Source organism: Vulpes lagopus, chromosome 22 (assembly GCF_018345385.1).
Source record: "Vulpes lagopus strain Blue_001 chromosome 22, ASM1834538v1, whole genome shotgun sequence".
In the NCBI taxonomy this organism is placed as follows: domain Eukaryota; kingdom Metazoa; phylum Chordata; class Mammalia; order Carnivora; family Canidae; genus Vulpes; species Vulpes lagopus.
This window is the reverse complement of record NC_054845.1, coordinates 12,256,499-12,274,035: the sequence shown is the minus strand read 5'-3', so window position 1 is coordinate 12,274,035 and position 17,537 is coordinate 12,256,499. Positions and strand designations below refer to the sequence as shown.

At 37.6% G+C, this 17,537-nt stretch overlaps 1 protein-coding gene across 35 annotated transcripts in view; it reads right to left on the bottom strand.

Annotated features, from left to right (window-relative positions):
- Positions 1 to 17,537, bottom strand: part of ABI2 (abl interactor 2) — a 123,290-nt gene that overhangs the window by 51,587 nt on the left and 54,166 nt on the right. For all 35 annotated transcript variants that reach the window (XM_041737460.1, XM_041737459.1, XM_041737436.1 and 32 more), the window contains exon 2: positions 6,208 to 6,375. In XM_041737460.1, the coding sequence (XP_041593394.1) occupies positions 6,208 to 6,375 (168 nt within the window). The remainder of the gene's footprint in view (positions 1 to 6,207; positions 6,376 to 17,537) is intronic.

The following is a 17,537-nucleotide window of genomic DNA, read 5'->3' as shown; positions in this document are numbered from 1 at the left end:
AAAATAGAATTTTGGGAGCGCCTGGGTGGCTCAGTTGGTTAAGCGTCTGCCTTTGGCTCAGGTCATGATCCTGGGGTCTTGGGATCAAGCCCCACTTTGGCTCCCTGCTCAGTGGGGCATCTGCTTCTTCCTCTACCCTGCCATCCCACTTGTGAGCCTGCTCTCTCTCTGTTTCTCTCTCAATTACATAAATAAAATCCTTAAAATTGAATTTTTAAACAAGGCTATCAAGTTTTTTAAACAAAAAAATTACCTTACATGGTGAGTTCCTCAGGGTGTAGACTTTCCAATGCATTTTACTATCTAGTTCTTCAGAAGAATTTCTTCCCTTCTACAGCATTTTATAATAATCCTTTCTGATTTCTTTTGCTATTTGCTAACTACTTCAACACCTGGCCAAATAAGTTCTAGTCAGCTCTTGGAAGGGTGGGAGGAACAATACTTTTTAAGCTCTTTATGTTGCCTTTTGACCCCTCTTGATCTTCTCCTAAGCCATGATAAACTGAATGTAGATCATACTGATTCTCTCTAGTAAGCTGAGAAGAGATAGGCCTGGCTTAGAAGAATTTTAGTTCACAAGTTTGTAAAATTTTAGTCTGAAAAATGTTCTGCAGACCTTTTTTTTTTTTTTAACTTACAAGAAATGGACACAAAGTCAAGGACATGGTAAATAGCATTCATCCATACACATAATACTCACTGACTTAAAAGTAGCTATCTATGTTTATACAAGTAATTCAGAAAATTCTATGTTCTGATAACTACATGTTCTTGAAAAATATTTATTAATTTAACTCCTACTCTCAGCCTGAAAATTAAAAATGTCAGTTAGCTTTTTAAATAATATGCTTCCAAAGAAATGATAAGACAATAGCAACAAAGTTAGAGATTGAATTTCTTTAAAACTGCCATCCTTGGGGTGCCTCGGTGGCTCAGTTAGTTAAGAGTCTGCCTTTAGCTGAGGTCATGATCTTGGGGTCCTGGGATCAAGCCCCAAGTTGGGCTCCCTGCTCAGTGGAGAGTCTGTTTTTTCCTCTCCCTCTGCCCCTCCCTACTGCTGGTACCAGTGAACTCACTCACTCATTCTCTCTCTCTCTTCCCTCTCTCAAACAAAATGTTTTTTAAAAACTGCCATCCTTGAGGGGCCCCTGGGTAGCTCAGTTAGTTGAGTACCTGACTCAATTTCAAAGGCTCAGGTCATGATCTCAGGATACTGGGACAGAGCCCTGCATCAGGTTCCCTGCTCAGCCAGGAGTCGGCTTGTCTCCCTCTCCTTCTGCCCTTCCCCACAGGCTCACAAGCATGCATGTGCTCTCTCTCGCTCTCTCTCTAAAATAAATAAGTCTTGGGGCACCTGGGTGGCTCAGTAGTTAAGTGTCTGCCTTCCACTCAAGTCATGATCCTGGGGTCCTGGAGATCAAGCCCTGAGTTGGGCTCCCTGCTCAGCGAGGAGCCTGCTTCTCCCTTTCCCTCTGCCATTCCCCCCGCTGTGTTCTCTTGCTCTGTCACATAAATGGATAAAAATCTTTAAAAAAAAAATCTTTAAGTATTAGAATCAGATTAGATTCTTCTCTGAAAAAAAAAAAAAAAAATAGGGCAGCCCGGGTGGCTCAGTGGTTTAGTGCCACCTTCAGCCCACGGCCTGATCCTGGAGACCCGGGATCGAGTCCCCTGTCGGGCTCTCTGCATGGAACCTGCTTTTCTCCCTCTGCCTGTGTTTATACCTCTGTCTTCTGTCTCTGTCTCTCATGAATAAATAAAATCTTTAAAAAATAAAATAAATTTTTAAAAAATTGCCGGGGCACCTGGGTGGCTCAGTGGTTGAGCGTTTGCCTTTGGCTCAGGGCGTGATCCTGGGGTCCCGGGATTGAGTCCCACATCAGGCTTTCCGTGGGGAGTCTGCTTCTCCCTCTGCCTGTGTCTCTACCTCTCTGTCTCTCATGAATAACTAAGATCTTTAAAAAAAATTGTCATCCTTGGAGCACCTGGCTAGGTCACTCAGTGGAGCATAACCACAGGGTTAAAAATTCAAGCCTTACAATCAGTATAGAAATGACTTAAAAATAAAAATCTTAAGAAATAAAAATAAATTTGACATCCTTAAAATACCTAAGGTAATCCACATCAAGAACCTCTCCTAATACTTCTGATGGATATAGTGAGTGTGGTATAAATTACTACACTACTTAATGCTATTATTATCCATTTACTACAAAAACAGTCTGATTCTAAGTAGCCATAATCAATTCTATCTTGTTTTTCAAAACCTTCAACTTTTAGAGACGGAGTTATTATTTTGTTGTGTTGAACACAACTATGTATGTTTCCTGATACACCTTCCTGATATATAGTGGTAGAGTTGAATTCCCATCCTCAAATTATAAATCAGAATAATTTCTGAATAGTTGTTTCCTGTTTCAGGAAACAGCTGTTATATCAGAGTGATAGAAGGCTGAGGTCAGTGAGCACAGACAGGTGAATAGCAAAGTCAGCAGAAAAGAAAGAAAGCAAATATAAATCAAGTTCATTTGTGATAATCTCAAAAGAATAAAGAATTCAAATTGAAAGATAGCTCAGAAATCATCTAATCAGTCTTACCATTTTACAGATGAGAAAACTGAAGTTCAAGTAAGTCAAATGTCAAGCAAATCAGCAGAAGAACCAAAGTAAAATCTAGATCCTTTACCCTCTCCACTCCTAAACCTATGGACAAAAGAGCTAGAGCACTAAGAGGCTGAAAAGTATAAGGTTCTTACCCAGGAAACAGGAAAAAGATACTGATAAGGAAAGAAATACCCCAAAGATCTAGTATCTCCTAGTCCTGAACCACTCTACCAGACAACACTTACAAAACAATTCTTGGTACTTACTACCGTTCCAATAAACATGTGATCTTGTCTTTGACCTGACTGAACCTCCATCCCAATCTTCTCTCCAAATTCTCTGAATCTAGTATTTTTGCTCCAATTGAAAAAAAAAAATCTAGTCTCAATATATTGGAAGACCTTTCTGGCTCCCTCTAAAAATATAATAATATTTTAAATAAAGTGTAATAATAATATAAGTACCAAACACTTGGGAAAAAAACGTATTTTAGAACAAGGGCTTACAAACTACAGCTTACACGCCAAATCTGGCCTTCAGACTGCTTTTATATCACATACAAACTAACAATAGTTTTTTTACATTTTTGAAAAGTTGTTTAAAAACATATACATACAAAGAACATGAGATTGATACCACATACCTGGACCACAAAACTTCAAGTATTTACCATCTGACCTTCTAGAGAAAAAGCTTGCCAATCCTTTTATTTAGAATACTTACTAAGTATTTGTTTTATACACAGAAAATGTTTTCTCCTACTATAATCTTTCAGTCTAAATAGTATCAAATAGCTTTGATGTTCAATTGGCTTTTAAAACAAAGGACTCTACGTATTCATTAAACATAATTGAAAGATACTTCAATCCTTAAAGCAAATGGTAAAAAAATATATATAATTTTTTTTTTAATTTACTGATTTCGGGATGCCTGGGTGGCTCAGTGGTTGAGCATCGGCCCAGGGCGTATTCCTGGAGTCCCAGGATTGAGTCCCACATTGGGCTCCCTGCATGGAGCCTGCTTCTCTCTCTGCCTACATTCTCTTCCTCTGTGTCTCTCATGAAGAAATAAAATCTTTAAAAATAAAAAATAAAAAATAAGTAAAATAAAATTCACTGATTTCTTAGATATAGCCTTCTATCACCCCATTTCTCCTATTCAACCTCCCCCCAACATGCTATTTTGTATAGACTTAACAGGTATTTACAGCTGCAGATCCCTCAGTCATCCTGGGACTACTCAATTCCAAATGAAGATGATTCAAAATAAATAATAAAAATTAAAACAAAATGAATAAAAAATTTTTAGAAAAAAAGGTTCAACATATTCAGGGCTCTGACTCAGTCCCCTGTTATTTCTGATCTACTGAATCTTTATCCATTCATCTCTCCCATTTTTCAATTACTCCTTTAAAACTGCTTTAAAACACACTACTAATTAGACCTATTAACTATAAATAGATTAACATGATACTAAAAATAAAATGTTCTTATTAACTGAATTAATACATCTAATTACAACTTAGGTAGATTTATACACCTTCCTCAAGATTGCTACTCTTCTCTACCAAAGGAGTACAGAATTCTAATCAAAAAACAAATGACTTTTAAAAAAAATGACTATCAGGCCACTTGGCTGGCTTAGTTGGTAGAACATCTGACTCTCAATCTCAGGGTCATGAGTTCAAGCTTCACATTAGGTAGAGAGATTACTTAAAAAAAAAAAAAAGATGATTATCTTTCACTGTTATTTGCTTATTATCTTCTACCTTCACAGTCTTATACACTCTCTTACAAACTAATAACAAACTATTCATCCTTTTTAAGAACTCTAATATATGAATTTCTCTTCTGCATTTGCACTTTTCTTCTTACTTTCTTTTTGGGTCCTTTCCTAAGGACTTCAAACATGCAGAAATTTTAAGACTTTCAAGTGTAAACTTCAAAATTCTCTATCAGATCAGTAATTTGTCAACATTCCTCCTTCTATAGAAAACAAGTTCATCTATTTCATCATTATTATTTCTTCTAAGGGATCTCTTCCGAATAAAATTTCCCTCTCATTCATTAAAACTCACCAATACAAAAAAAAAAAAAAAAAAAAAAACCCTCACCAATTCTTTGGAGTTGTTTTGTTGTTTTTTTACTTTAAGAGATACAGCAATATAACAAGCAGTAAATTATACAATCTCTATAGAAGTTTATATTGGGGGGAGGTGCCTGGGTGGCTCAGTTGGTTAAGCATCTGACTCACGCTCTCAGCTCAGTTTTTGATTAGGGTCATGAATTCAGGCCCCGCATTGAGCTCCACATGGCATGGAGCCTACTTAAAAAATAAATAAAAGTTTATATGGGATGTAAAGAAAACCCTACAGTGACAAATTCATATTTAAGATCAAATTTAGTATTAAATAACAAGAAATCTCTTTAAATTAGTCTGATGAACTTTCAAATAATAGAAATATATGGGAGTTCTCCAATATCTGATTCGATTATCTCAACTGATTTTATTTAATTACACAAGTTAAGCTTCAGACTTTGAAAAATTGTTCGATTAGTCAATTTCAGAAGAGTCCTGAACTCTTAAGATAAACAAAAAGAAAATATAATGTACATTTTTTATAATGAACATTTTAAAATTTGCTATTCCAGAAAACTTCTAATCATTTAGATCTAAAAGAAAGTTGAATACTAACTACATCGTTACTCAAATAAGAGTGCTAAACTATAAAAGCTCCAAGATCTCACCAGAGAAACAAACAGGCAGATCAAAACCTTTACTTTTTAATGTTTTTTAAATTTTGCAATTACAAATTGGCTTTTCACTGAAGTATTTAGATGGCTCCAAAATACAGAAATGGTTATGAAAGCTATGACATATATACACATGATACAGCCATTGAAAATGTTTATGAAGAGCTTATAACATCACGGGAAGACATCTGTTGTCATAGTAAATTAACGGAGCAAAATCCAAAACTCTATACGTAATATAATCACAGCTACATTTTAAAAACTATTTAAAGGAAAAAAAGTATTGGAACAAAGTAAAACAAAATATTAAAGGTAAAAAGTTTGAACCCTGGATGGTTTTTTTTTTTCATTTTATTTTTCTATATGAGAATGGCTATTAAAATGGAAAAAGTATAACATTAAAATTTTTTAAATCTTATATAAAGATAATTTTTTAAGTTCACTTAGATTAATATTTCCATTATTGAGGTCCCATCCTGGTAAACAAAAATCCTACCAACAGAAAAAAAAATTTAAAGAAGTGATCAGGTTATCACGCTAAATTTTTTAAAAAGATAAATAAACATGAAATTTGGTAAAAGTGAGAAGAAACCAGACAAATTTTCACCTAAAGGCTGCTTACTTTAACTACTGAATTTTAATAGAAACCATTAAAATTTGCTTCCCTGTCAAAATCAGAGAAGATAATGACTCCACAAAAAGAATAAAAAACAACCTGATATTGAATTTGTATTTTCCAAATCATACAGGCAAGCTAATTCACACAGTAAATGCTGCCAGAATTATATAGACTGCCTGTGTTTAAAAAAGTGTTCCCCATAGGCAAAATAGAAAAACAGTGTGGTCTCACTTGTGAAATATGATTGATTGAAGATTCCATCCTCCGTAGCTGGGATGCCTGAATATCCAGCATCTGTAGGACATTGTTGGCCAAGGTATTTATCAGATAGGCAACACTTGCTAAGGACTGGGTGGTGTAGGCTTTGGTTTCTTCTAGAGCTCGCTGCTTATCTGCTGACTAAGGGGGGGAAAAACAATCATTAATTTAAAGATAACCCAGTTTATCAATCTACTCTACAAAAATACTCATCAAAACCATTGTTTCTGAATCTACACAGACTAGTAAAAAGGTTCTGAATGTTAATTATCAGTATCATTAAACCCAACAACTACTGATTGAGTTGACTAATATTTACATGTTGAATAGGTAACGTCTTTGTATATCTACAGCCATTTAATAAATGAGTTCCACTGGATGTTTTCAGCAATGGCAGCAAGTATATAGCTTCTCAAGATTAGACTCCTGGAAAGGTAGCACTGATTTAAATGTCTAAATTCTGGCATCCATTTTTCTACTTTCCTGAATTTGTCCTTTCCTTCCACTCAAAGTATGAAATGTGTTTATGATGTAATGTCTCATTAAAGTAATGACAATGATAAAATAAAGTTATAAGTAAAAATAACAAAGTAAATAAAAATGGGTAATAATAATAATGATAAATAATAAGAAATTGAAATAAAAATAGTTAAATGGGTGCCTGGGTGGCTCAGTCAGTTGGGTGTCTACTCTTGATTTTGGTTTGGGTCATGGTCTCAGTGTCATGGGGTTAATCCCCGTTGGGCTCCACACTCAGTGCAGCCTGCTTGAGATCTCTCTCCCTCAGAAATAAATATTTTTTAAGATTAAATAAATATATAAGTATATAAATTTTTAAGAATAAAATAATCAAAGAAATTTTTCTTCTCAAGCATTTTAAGTGTTACAAATCTATGAGACATAAATTGCTATCAAAACAGAGTACCCAGTAAAAAACAGTCAATTCATTATTTCCAAGATCCCAAGGCAAAACAATGATAAAGACACACATTCTATGCTGCTAAATGCCAGACACCATCTACTTGTCCTAGTTCTGTAAAAAAAAAAGGTTCAGTAGAAAGTACACAAGCCTCTGAACCAGAGCCTTTCATCTTCAGGTAAGCTCTACTATTTACTACAACGCAACAAATTGGACAAGAATAATAGTTTCTCAGTTTCCTCAGTTACAAAGCAGAGGAAAACCTCTCTGATAAACCTCTCTATCAACCATTCTAAATAGTGTGAACACCAAATAAGATAATGAATGTAAAACCATTTTCTAAAACTACAGATCATTCTATATAACAACTGTCATTATCTCTTTGAGTGGTCATTAACTGTTCAAAGTCCACTATGTTCCACTCTCCTCTCTCCTACACAGTATAGAAGTGAAAATTAACAACCCTGGATATGTTTTTCCAGGGAGAGCAAAATTCTTTTGAAGAAGCAGCATTCAACAAAATAATCGAATGATATCCAGTTTAACTTGCAAAGGGCTAAGGATAACTATATTCGCTTTTTTCTTTTCTATTCAAATCCTCAGTAATCTTGCTCTCATCAATGCTTGAATTAACAAGAGAATTGGAACCAAATTTGGCTGAAGATAAACACTTTTAAAAACACATCATACAGGGACGCCTGGTGAAGTTGAGCCTCTGCTTTCAACTCAGGGCTTGATCCTGCGTCTGGGGATTGATGGAGTCCCCCATTGGACTCCCCACAGGGAGCCTGCTTCTCCCTCTGCCTATAGCTGTCTCTCATGAATGAAAAAATAAACTCTTAAAAAAAATCATACAAACTTCTAGATTCTGATTGTGTATGTAAGGAGCCTGGAGTCACCTTTCATCCTAACAAGTAAAAAGCTCAACACAATGAAAAAGATCAACAACTTTTCTTGAATTCATAGGAAAAGCAGCAAGTCACTTTTCAGACATTACTCTAAACAGAATATTTAGTATAGAGAATAATTCAAAATTAAAACACTTAGATAATTTATTTGATAGTATATGTCTTCAAAGGATCAAGAGGATAGATACTATTTTCAATGTATCCTTTTTTATATTAATAGTATTTGAAGTTTTTTGAAAAGCCGTATTATTATCACTTCATGCTCTACCTTTGTTGCTAGTGTATACATGAAATCATACAGCTGACTGATACTGCATCAAAGATAGAAGAGGCCCTTTTATAAATAGGCTTTGTATATATCTACTTTTCTATATAAAATTGAAGACCCTGTAATATAAAATGTGTGAAGAAAACCTAAATTGCATGTTGTTTGTAGTTGATATAACATTGATGTAAAATAATATAAAGTATGTATTCGGGGCATCATTCTTCTGCATTGAAGTAGCAAATGAACACTCTAAATTTTATAAATATATTGCTGTATCTATTGCTCTTTAGGAAAAAAAACCTGGCAATCCATTAAAATCCTGATGTATCTTCCTAATAGCAATCGAGTCATGAAGTTTTGAATATATAAAAGTCATGAATATCAGCTGATGAGACTGAAACACAAAAAAAAAAATCTTCACAAAATCAAAGTATAGCTAACTCTTTCCTAAAAGGTATATATTTATTGTACGTCCATGTTTAATAAATAATTGGTCTCAGTTTTGAAAACCAAAGTAAGCACAACTCGCAGATCATTATCATAAGAACAAGAATGCATCTTGAAGGGGGAGGGGTAAGACGGCGGAAGAGTAGGGTCCCCAAGTGACCTGTCCCCACCAAATTACCTAGATAACCTTCCAATCATCCTGAAACTCTACGAATTCAGCCTGAGGTTTAAAGAGAGACCAGCTGGAACGCTACAGTGAGAACAGTTCGCGCTTCTATCAAGGTAGGAAGACGGCGGAAAAAGAAATAAAGACACAAAAGGCCTCCAAGGGGGAGGGGCCCCGAGGAGCCGGGCCTCCCCAGGACAGGAGAGCCCCGTCCCGGAGGAGCAGGAGCTGCACCAACCTTCCCGGGCGGAAAGGCCTCCAGGGGAATTGGAGCAGGATCCCCAGAAAGGCGGGGATGCCCTCGGGCTCCCTGGGACAGTAACAGAGGAACTGCGCCCTGGAGAGTGCGCCAAGCTCCCTAAGGGCTGCAGCGCGCAGGGCGGGACCCGGAGCAGCTGGAGGGGCTCGGGCGGCGGCTCCAGCTCCGTGGAGGGGCTGCACCGCCGGGAGCGCGAATCCAACAGCGCAGGCCCCGGAGCACAGGGCGCCGGGACACAGCCCAGGATCCGGCCTCCCCCGGGACAGGCAGAGGCCAGGAGGGCCCAGGACAGCGCGGACGCTCCTGCCCCGAGCTGAGCAGGTCAGCGGCCCTTCCTGGAGCCTCCAAGCCCTGCAGACGGAGAGCCCCGGAGGAGTTACTGCGGGGGCTGAATCCAGGTTTCCAGAGCTGCCTAGCCATTGTGGATGTTCCTCCTGGGGCCTCATGGGGTAAGCAACCCCCACTGAGCCCTGCACCAGGCAGGGGCAGAGCAGCTCCCCCAAGTGCTAACACCTGAGAATCAGCACAACAGGCCCCTCCCCCAGAAGACCAGCTAGACAGACCAGTTCCAGGGGAAGTCAAAGGACTTAAAGTATACAGCATCAGAAGATACTCCCCCATATTTTTTGTTTTTTTGTTTTGTTTTGTTTGTTTTTGTTTTTTGTTTTTTTGACTTCTGATTGCTTCCCCCACCCCTTTTTTTTCTTTTTTTCTTTTTCTCTTTTTCTTCTCTTTTTTCCTTTTTTCTTCCTTTTTTTTTCTTTTTCTCTTTTCTTTCCTTCTTTCTCTCCTCTCTTTTGCTCCTTTTCCCCAATACAACTTGCTTTTGGCCACTCTGCACAAGCAAAATGACTAGAAGGAAAACCTCACCTCAAAACAAAGAATCAGAAACAGTCCTCTCTCCCACAGAGTTACAAAATCTGGATTACAATTCAATGTCAGAAAGCCAATTCAGAAGCACTATTATACAGCTACTGGTGGCTCTAGAAAAAAGCATAAGGACTCAAAAGAGACTTCATGACTGCAGAATTTAGATCCAATCAGGCAGAAATTAAAAATCAATTGAATGAGATGCAATCCAAACTAGAAGTCCTAACAGCGAGGCTTAAAGAGGTGGAATGAGTAAGTGACACAGAAGACAAGCTGATGGCAAAGAGGGAAACTGAGGGAAAAAGAGACAATTAAAAGACCATGAAAACAGATTACGGGAAATAAATGACAGCCTGAGGAAGAAAAACCTATGTTTAATTGGGGTTCCCGAGGGCGCCAAAAGGGACAGAGGGCCAGAATATGTATTTGAACAAATCCTAGCTGAAAACTTTCCTAATCTGGGAAGGGAAACAGGCATTCAGATCCAGGAAATAGAGAGATCCCCCCCCCCCTAAAATCAATAAAAACCATTCAACACCTCGACATTTAATAGTGAAGCTTGCAAATTCCAAAGACAAAGAGAAGATCCTTAAAGCAGCAAGAGATAAGAAATCCCTGACTTTTATGGGGAGGAATATTACGGTAACAGCAGACCTCTCCACAGAGACCTGGCAGGCCAGAAAGGGCTGGCAGGATATATTCAGGGTCCTAAATGAGAAGAACATGCAACCAAGAATACTCTATCCAGCAAGGCTCTCATTCAAAATGGAAGGAGAGATAAAGAGCTTCCAAGACAGGCAGGAACTGAAAGAATATGTGACCTCCAAACCAGCTCTGCAAGAAATTTTAAGGGGGACTCTTAAAATTCCCCTTTAAGAAGAAGTTCAATGGAACAATCCACAAAAATGAGGACTGAATAGATATGATGACACTAAACTCATATCTGTCAATAGTAACTCTGAACGTGAACGGGCTTAATGACCCCATCAAAAGGCACAGGGTTTCAGACTGGATAAAAAAACAGGACCCATCTATTTGCTGTCTACAAGAGACTCATTTTAGACAAAGGACACCTACAACCTGAAAATAAAAGATTGGAGAACCATTTACCATTCAAATGGTCCTCAAAAGAAAGCAGGGGTAGCCATCCTTATATCAGATAAACTAAAATTTACCCCGAAGACTACAGTGAGAGATGGAGAGGGACACTATATCATACTCAAAGGATCTATCCAACAAGAGGACTTAACAATCCTCAATATATATGCCCCGAATGTGGGAGCTGCCAAATATTGAAACCAATTAATAACCAAACTGAAGAAATACTTAGATAATAATACACTTATACTTGGTGACTTCAATCTAGCTCTTTCTACCCTCGATAGGTCTTCTAAGCACAACATCTCCAAAGAAACGAGAGCTTTAAATGATACACTGGACCAGATGGATTTCACAGATATCTATAGAACTTTACATCCAAACTCAACTGAATACACATTCTTCTCAAGTGCACATGGAACTTTCTCCAGAATAGACCACATACTGGGTCACAAATCAGGTCTGAACCAATACCAAAAGACTGGGATTGTCCCCTGCATATTCTCAGACCATAATGCCTTGAAATTAGAACTAAATCACAACAAGAAGTTTGGAAGGACCTCAAACACGTGGAGGTTAAGGACCATCCTGCTAAAAGATGAAAGGGTCAACCAGGAAATTAAGGAAGAATTAAAAAGATTCATGGAAACTAATGAGAATGAAGATACAACCGTTCAAAATCTTTGGGGTGAGCAAAAGCAGTCCTGAGGGGGAAATACATCGCAATACAAGCATCCATTCAAAAACTGGAAAGAACTCAAATACAAAAGCTCACCTTACACATAAAGGAGCTAGAGAAAAAACAGCAAATGGACCCTAGGCCCAGCAGAAGAAGAGAGTTAATTAAAATTCGAGCAGAACCCAACGAAATCGAGACCAGAAGAACTGTGGAACAGATCAACAGAACCTGGAGTTGGTTCTTTGAAAGAATTAATAAGATAGATAAACCATTAGCCAACCTTATTAAAAAGAAGAGAGAGAAGACTCAAATTAATAAAATCATGAATGAGAAGGGAGAGATCACTACCAACACCAAGGAAATATAAACGATTTTAAAAACATATTATGAACAGCTCTCCGCCAATAAATTAGGCAATCTAGAAGAAATGGACGCATTCCTGGAAAGCCACAAACTACCAAAACTGGAGCAGGAAGAAATAGAAAACCTGAACAGGCCAATAACCAGGGAGGAAATTGAAGCAGTCATCAAAAACCTCCCAAGACACAAGAGTCCAGGGCCAGACGGCTTCCCAGGGGAATTCTATCAAACGTTTAAAGAAGAAATCATACCTATTCTACTAAAGCTGTTTGGAAAGATAGAAAGAGATGGAGTACTTCCAAATTCGTTCTATGAGGCCAGCATCACCTTAATTCCAAAACCAGACAAAGACCCCACCAAAAAGGAGAATTACAGACCAATATCCCTGATGAACATGGATGCAAAAATTCTCAACAAGATACTAGCCAATAGGATCCAACAACACATTAAGAAAATTATTCACCATGACCAAGTAGGATTTATCCCCGGGACACAAGGCTGGTTCAACACTCATAAAACAATCAATGTGATTCATCATATCAGCAAGAGAAAAACCAAGAAACATATGATCCTCTCATTAGATGCAGAGAAAGCATTTGATAAAATACAGCATCCATTCCTGATCAAAACTCTTCAGAGTGTAGGGATAGAGGGAACTTTCCTCGACATCTTAAAAGCCATCTACGAAAAGCCCACAGCAAATATCATTCTCAATGGGGAAGCACTGGGAGCCTTTCCCCTAAGATCAGGAACAAGACAGGGATGTCCACTCTCACCACTGCTGTTCAACATAGTTCTGGAAGTCCTAGCCTCAGCAATCAGACAACAAAAAGACATTAAAGGCATTCAAACTGGCAAAGAAGAAGTCAAACTCTCCCTCTTCGCCGATGACATGATACTCTACATAGAAAACCCAAAAGCCTCCACCCCAAGATTGCTAGAACTCATACAGCAATTTGGTAGCGTGGCAGGATACAAAATCAATGCCCAGAAATCAATGGCATTTCTATACGCTAACAATGAGACTGAAGAAAGAGAAATTAAGGAGTCAATCCCATTTACAATTGCACCCAAAAGCATAAGATACCTAGGAATAAACCTAACCAAAGAGGTAAAGGATCTATACCCTAAAAACTATAGAACACTTCTGAAAGAAATTGAGGAAGACACAAAGAGATGGAAAAATATTCCATGCTCATGGATTGACAGAATTAATATTATGAAAATGTCAGTGTTACCCAGGGCAATTTACATGTTTAATGCAATCCCTATCAAAACACCATGGACTTTCTTCAGAGAGTTAGAACAAATTACTTTAAGATTTGGGTGGAATCAGAAAAGACCCCAAATAGCCAGGGGAATTTTAAAAAAGAAAACCATAGCTGGGGGCATCACAATGCCAGACTTCAGGTTGTACTACAAAGCTGTGGTCATCAAGACAGTGTGGTACTGGCCCAAAAACAGACACATAGATCAATGGAACAGAATAGAGAACCCAGAAGTGGACCCTGAACTTTACGGTCAACTAATATTCAATAAAGGAGGAAAGACTATCCATTGGAAGAAAGACAGTCTCTTCAATAAATGGTGCTGGAAAAACTGGATGTCCACATGCAGAAGAATGAAACTAGACCACTCTCTTTCACCATACACAAAGATAAACTCAAAATGGATGAGAGATCTAAATGTGAGACAAGATCCCATCAAAATCCTAGAGGAGAACACAGGCAACAGCCTTTTTGAACTTGGCCACAGTAACTTCTTGCAAGATACATCCACAAAAGCAAAAATGAACTATTGGGACTTCATCAAGATAAGAAGCTTCTGCACAGCAAAGGATACAGTCAACAAAAGTAAAAGACAACCTACAGAATGGGAGAAGATATTTGCAAATGACATATCAGATAAAGGGCTAGTTTCCAAAATCTATAAAGAACTTATTAAACTCAACACCAAAGAAACAAACAATCCAATCATGAAATGGGCAAAAGACATGAAGAAAAATCTCACAGAGGAAGACATGGACATGGCCAACATGCACATGAGAAAATGCTCTGCATCACTTGCCATCAGGGAAATACAAATCAAAACCACAATGAGATACCACCTCACACCAGTGAGAATGGGGAAAATTAACAAGGCAGGAAACAACAAATGTTGGAGAGGATGCGGAGAAAAGGGAACCCTCTTACACTGTTGGTGGGAATGTGAACTGGTGCAGCCACTCTGGAAAACTGTGTGGAGGTTCCTCAAAGAGTTAAAAATAGACCTGTCGTACGACCCAGCAATTGCACTGTTGGGGATTTACCCCAAAGATTCAGATGCAATGAAACACCGGGACACCTGCACCCCGATGTTTCTAGCAGCAATGTCCACAATAGCCAAACTGTGGAAGGAGCCTCGGTGTCCATCGAAAGATGAATGGATAAAGAAGATGTGGTTTATCTATACAATGGAATATTACGCAGCCATTAGAAACGACAAATACCATTTGCTTCAACGTGGATGGAACTGGAGGGTATTATAGCTGAGTGAAGTAAGTGAATCGGAGAAGGACAAACAGTGTATGTTCTCATTCATTTGGGGAATATAAATAACAGTGAAAGGGAATATAAGGGAAGGGAGAAGAAAAAGACTCCTAGCTTGGGGAAACGAACTAGGGGTGGTGGAAGGGGAGGAGGGCGGGGGGTGGGAGTGAATGGGTGACGGGCACTGAGAGGGGCACTTGACGGGATGAGCGCTGGGTGTTATTCTGTATGTTGGTAAATTGAACACCAATAAAAAAATAATTTATTAAAAAAAAGAAGAATGCTTCTTTATTGCTTGTAAGTTGTTTTTTGACCAGGGAGCAGGTAGTGGATTTTGAAATGCTTTATTCACACTGTGTGAACTTAATATATTTTATTTAATAAAACTAAATGGTTTCTAATGTACTGAAAGAAAAAAAATTATTCTTGGAACCCTCTGAGAGAAGATGACACAGATGACATGATCGCCTATAGAGAAATCCAAAAGAACTGACTAAAAAAAAACTCTTTGAGTAATAAGAGATTACAATAGTAGGATAACAAGGTTAATATACAAAAGTCAACTGTTTTCCAGCAATGAGCTATATACCAGCAATGAGCAAGTAGAATCTGACATTAAAAACACAATACTATTTACATTAATAATCAAAAATATAAAACACTTAAGTATAGCTCTAATAAAATATGTGTATGATCTATATCAGGAACATAGCAAAACTCTGATGAACAAAATCAAACAACTAAATAAATGGAAAAGCAGTCCATATATGGATAGGAAGACGCAATACTGTCAAGATGTCTACTCTTCCCAAACAGAAATATAGAGTCAGTGCAATCCCAAACAAAATATCAGCAAATTATTTTGTGTATATTGACAAACTGATTCTAAAATGTTTAAGGGGAGGCAAAAGATACAGAAAAGGCAATACAACATTGAAGGAGAACAAGAGTTGGAAGACTAACACTAGTCAACTTCAAGATTTACTCTACAGCTATAGTAATCAAGACTGTGGTACAGATGAAAGAACAAAGAAGTTCCAAGGAAAAGGAGAGCCTAGAAATAGACCCACATCAAAATAGTCAGCTGGTTTTCAACAAAGGAAAAAAGGTAATAAATAGAGCAAAGACAATCTATTGAACACCTGGTGCTGGAAAAACTGGACAGCTAAATGCAAAAAAAAAAAAGGATCTATACATAGAGCTTATATTCTTCACAAAACTTAACTAAAAATGGACTACAGACATAAAAGTAAACTGAAAAACTATGACTGCTAGAACATAACACCCATATTGGGGTGACCGTGGGTATGGCAATGACTTTTCAGATATAGAATCAAAGGCATGATCCATGAAAGAAATAATTTATATGCTAGACTTCATTAAAATTAAAAACTTCTAAAAAAAAAAACACAAAAACTTCTCTACAAAAGACAATGTCAAGAGAAATAAGAAGACAAGTCACAAACTCAAAGAAAATATACAAAAGACACATTTGATAAAGGACTGCTATCCAAAATGTATCATATAAACAAGGGGCACCTGGGTGGCTCAGTCAATTAAGCATCTGACTTTGGCTCAGGTTATGATCTTTTAAAAGTCAATAGGAAAAATTCCATTAAAATATGGGCAAAGATATTCACAGAAACCTCATCATAGAAGATATACAGACGGCAAATAAGCACATGGAAAAGTGCTCCATATCATATGCCATCAGAGAGATAAATGCAACTTAAAACAACAATGTGATAATACTACCCACCTATCAGAATTGCCAAAATCTAGAACACTGGTAACACCAAATATCGATAAGGATGTGGAATACTAGAAATTCTCTCATTCATTGCTGGTGGGAATTCAAAATGGTATAGCCATTTTAGGAAGATAGGTTGGTTAAAACCAACTTAATATATAAATAATGCATTCACATCAAACAATGACCAAATATACATTACACTGTATTGTACAAACAAATATAAGTTTTTAAAAAGAGTTTGCAGTTAGGATCCCTGGGTGGCTCAGTGGTTTAGTGCCTGCCTTTGGCCCAGGGCGTGATCCTGGAGACCCAGGATTGAGTCCTGCATCAGGCTCTTTGCATGGAGCCTGCTTCTCCCTCTGCCTGTGTCTCTGCTTCTCTCCCTCTCTCTCTCATGAATAAATAAATAAAATCTTTTTTAAAAATAAACAATAAACAAATAAAGCGTTTGCAATTGCTTAAAGAACTAGGAGACTTAAGTCACTCCAAGGAACCACCATAGAGCCAGCCCATTGTACGCTCTATAATACTGCTCAAAAGAATTGGTAAACGACCACCACCATATTCAAATTTCAAGGACAACTGAGTTTTGGCAAAATATAATCCATGACATTACTGTTTCTGACTTATACTTTATTTATTCAGTAGTTTTGTTTTGCTTATAAATTACAAATTTATAGTTGTTACAAGAGAGGTGTAATCATAAATAATTTACATGCAATTTTATGTTTGAACATTAAACATTACCATAAAAATTAAATGTACTTTTCAAAATAAGTTAACACAGGCAGTCAGATTTCTTTCTTTTCATTTCAAAGGGTTTGTCCTTGGAGTACCTGGGTTGTTCAGTCAGTTGAGCCTCTGACTCTTGATTTCCCCTGGAGTCATGATTTCAGTGTCGTGGGATGGAGCCCCGCATCGGGCTCCACTCTTGCTGCAGAGTCGGCCTGGGATTCTCTCTCCTTCTGCCCCTCCCACCATCCCGCGCCCTCTCTTTCAAATAAATCTTAAAAAAAAAAAAAAAAAAGAGGCGGGTATGTCAATCAAT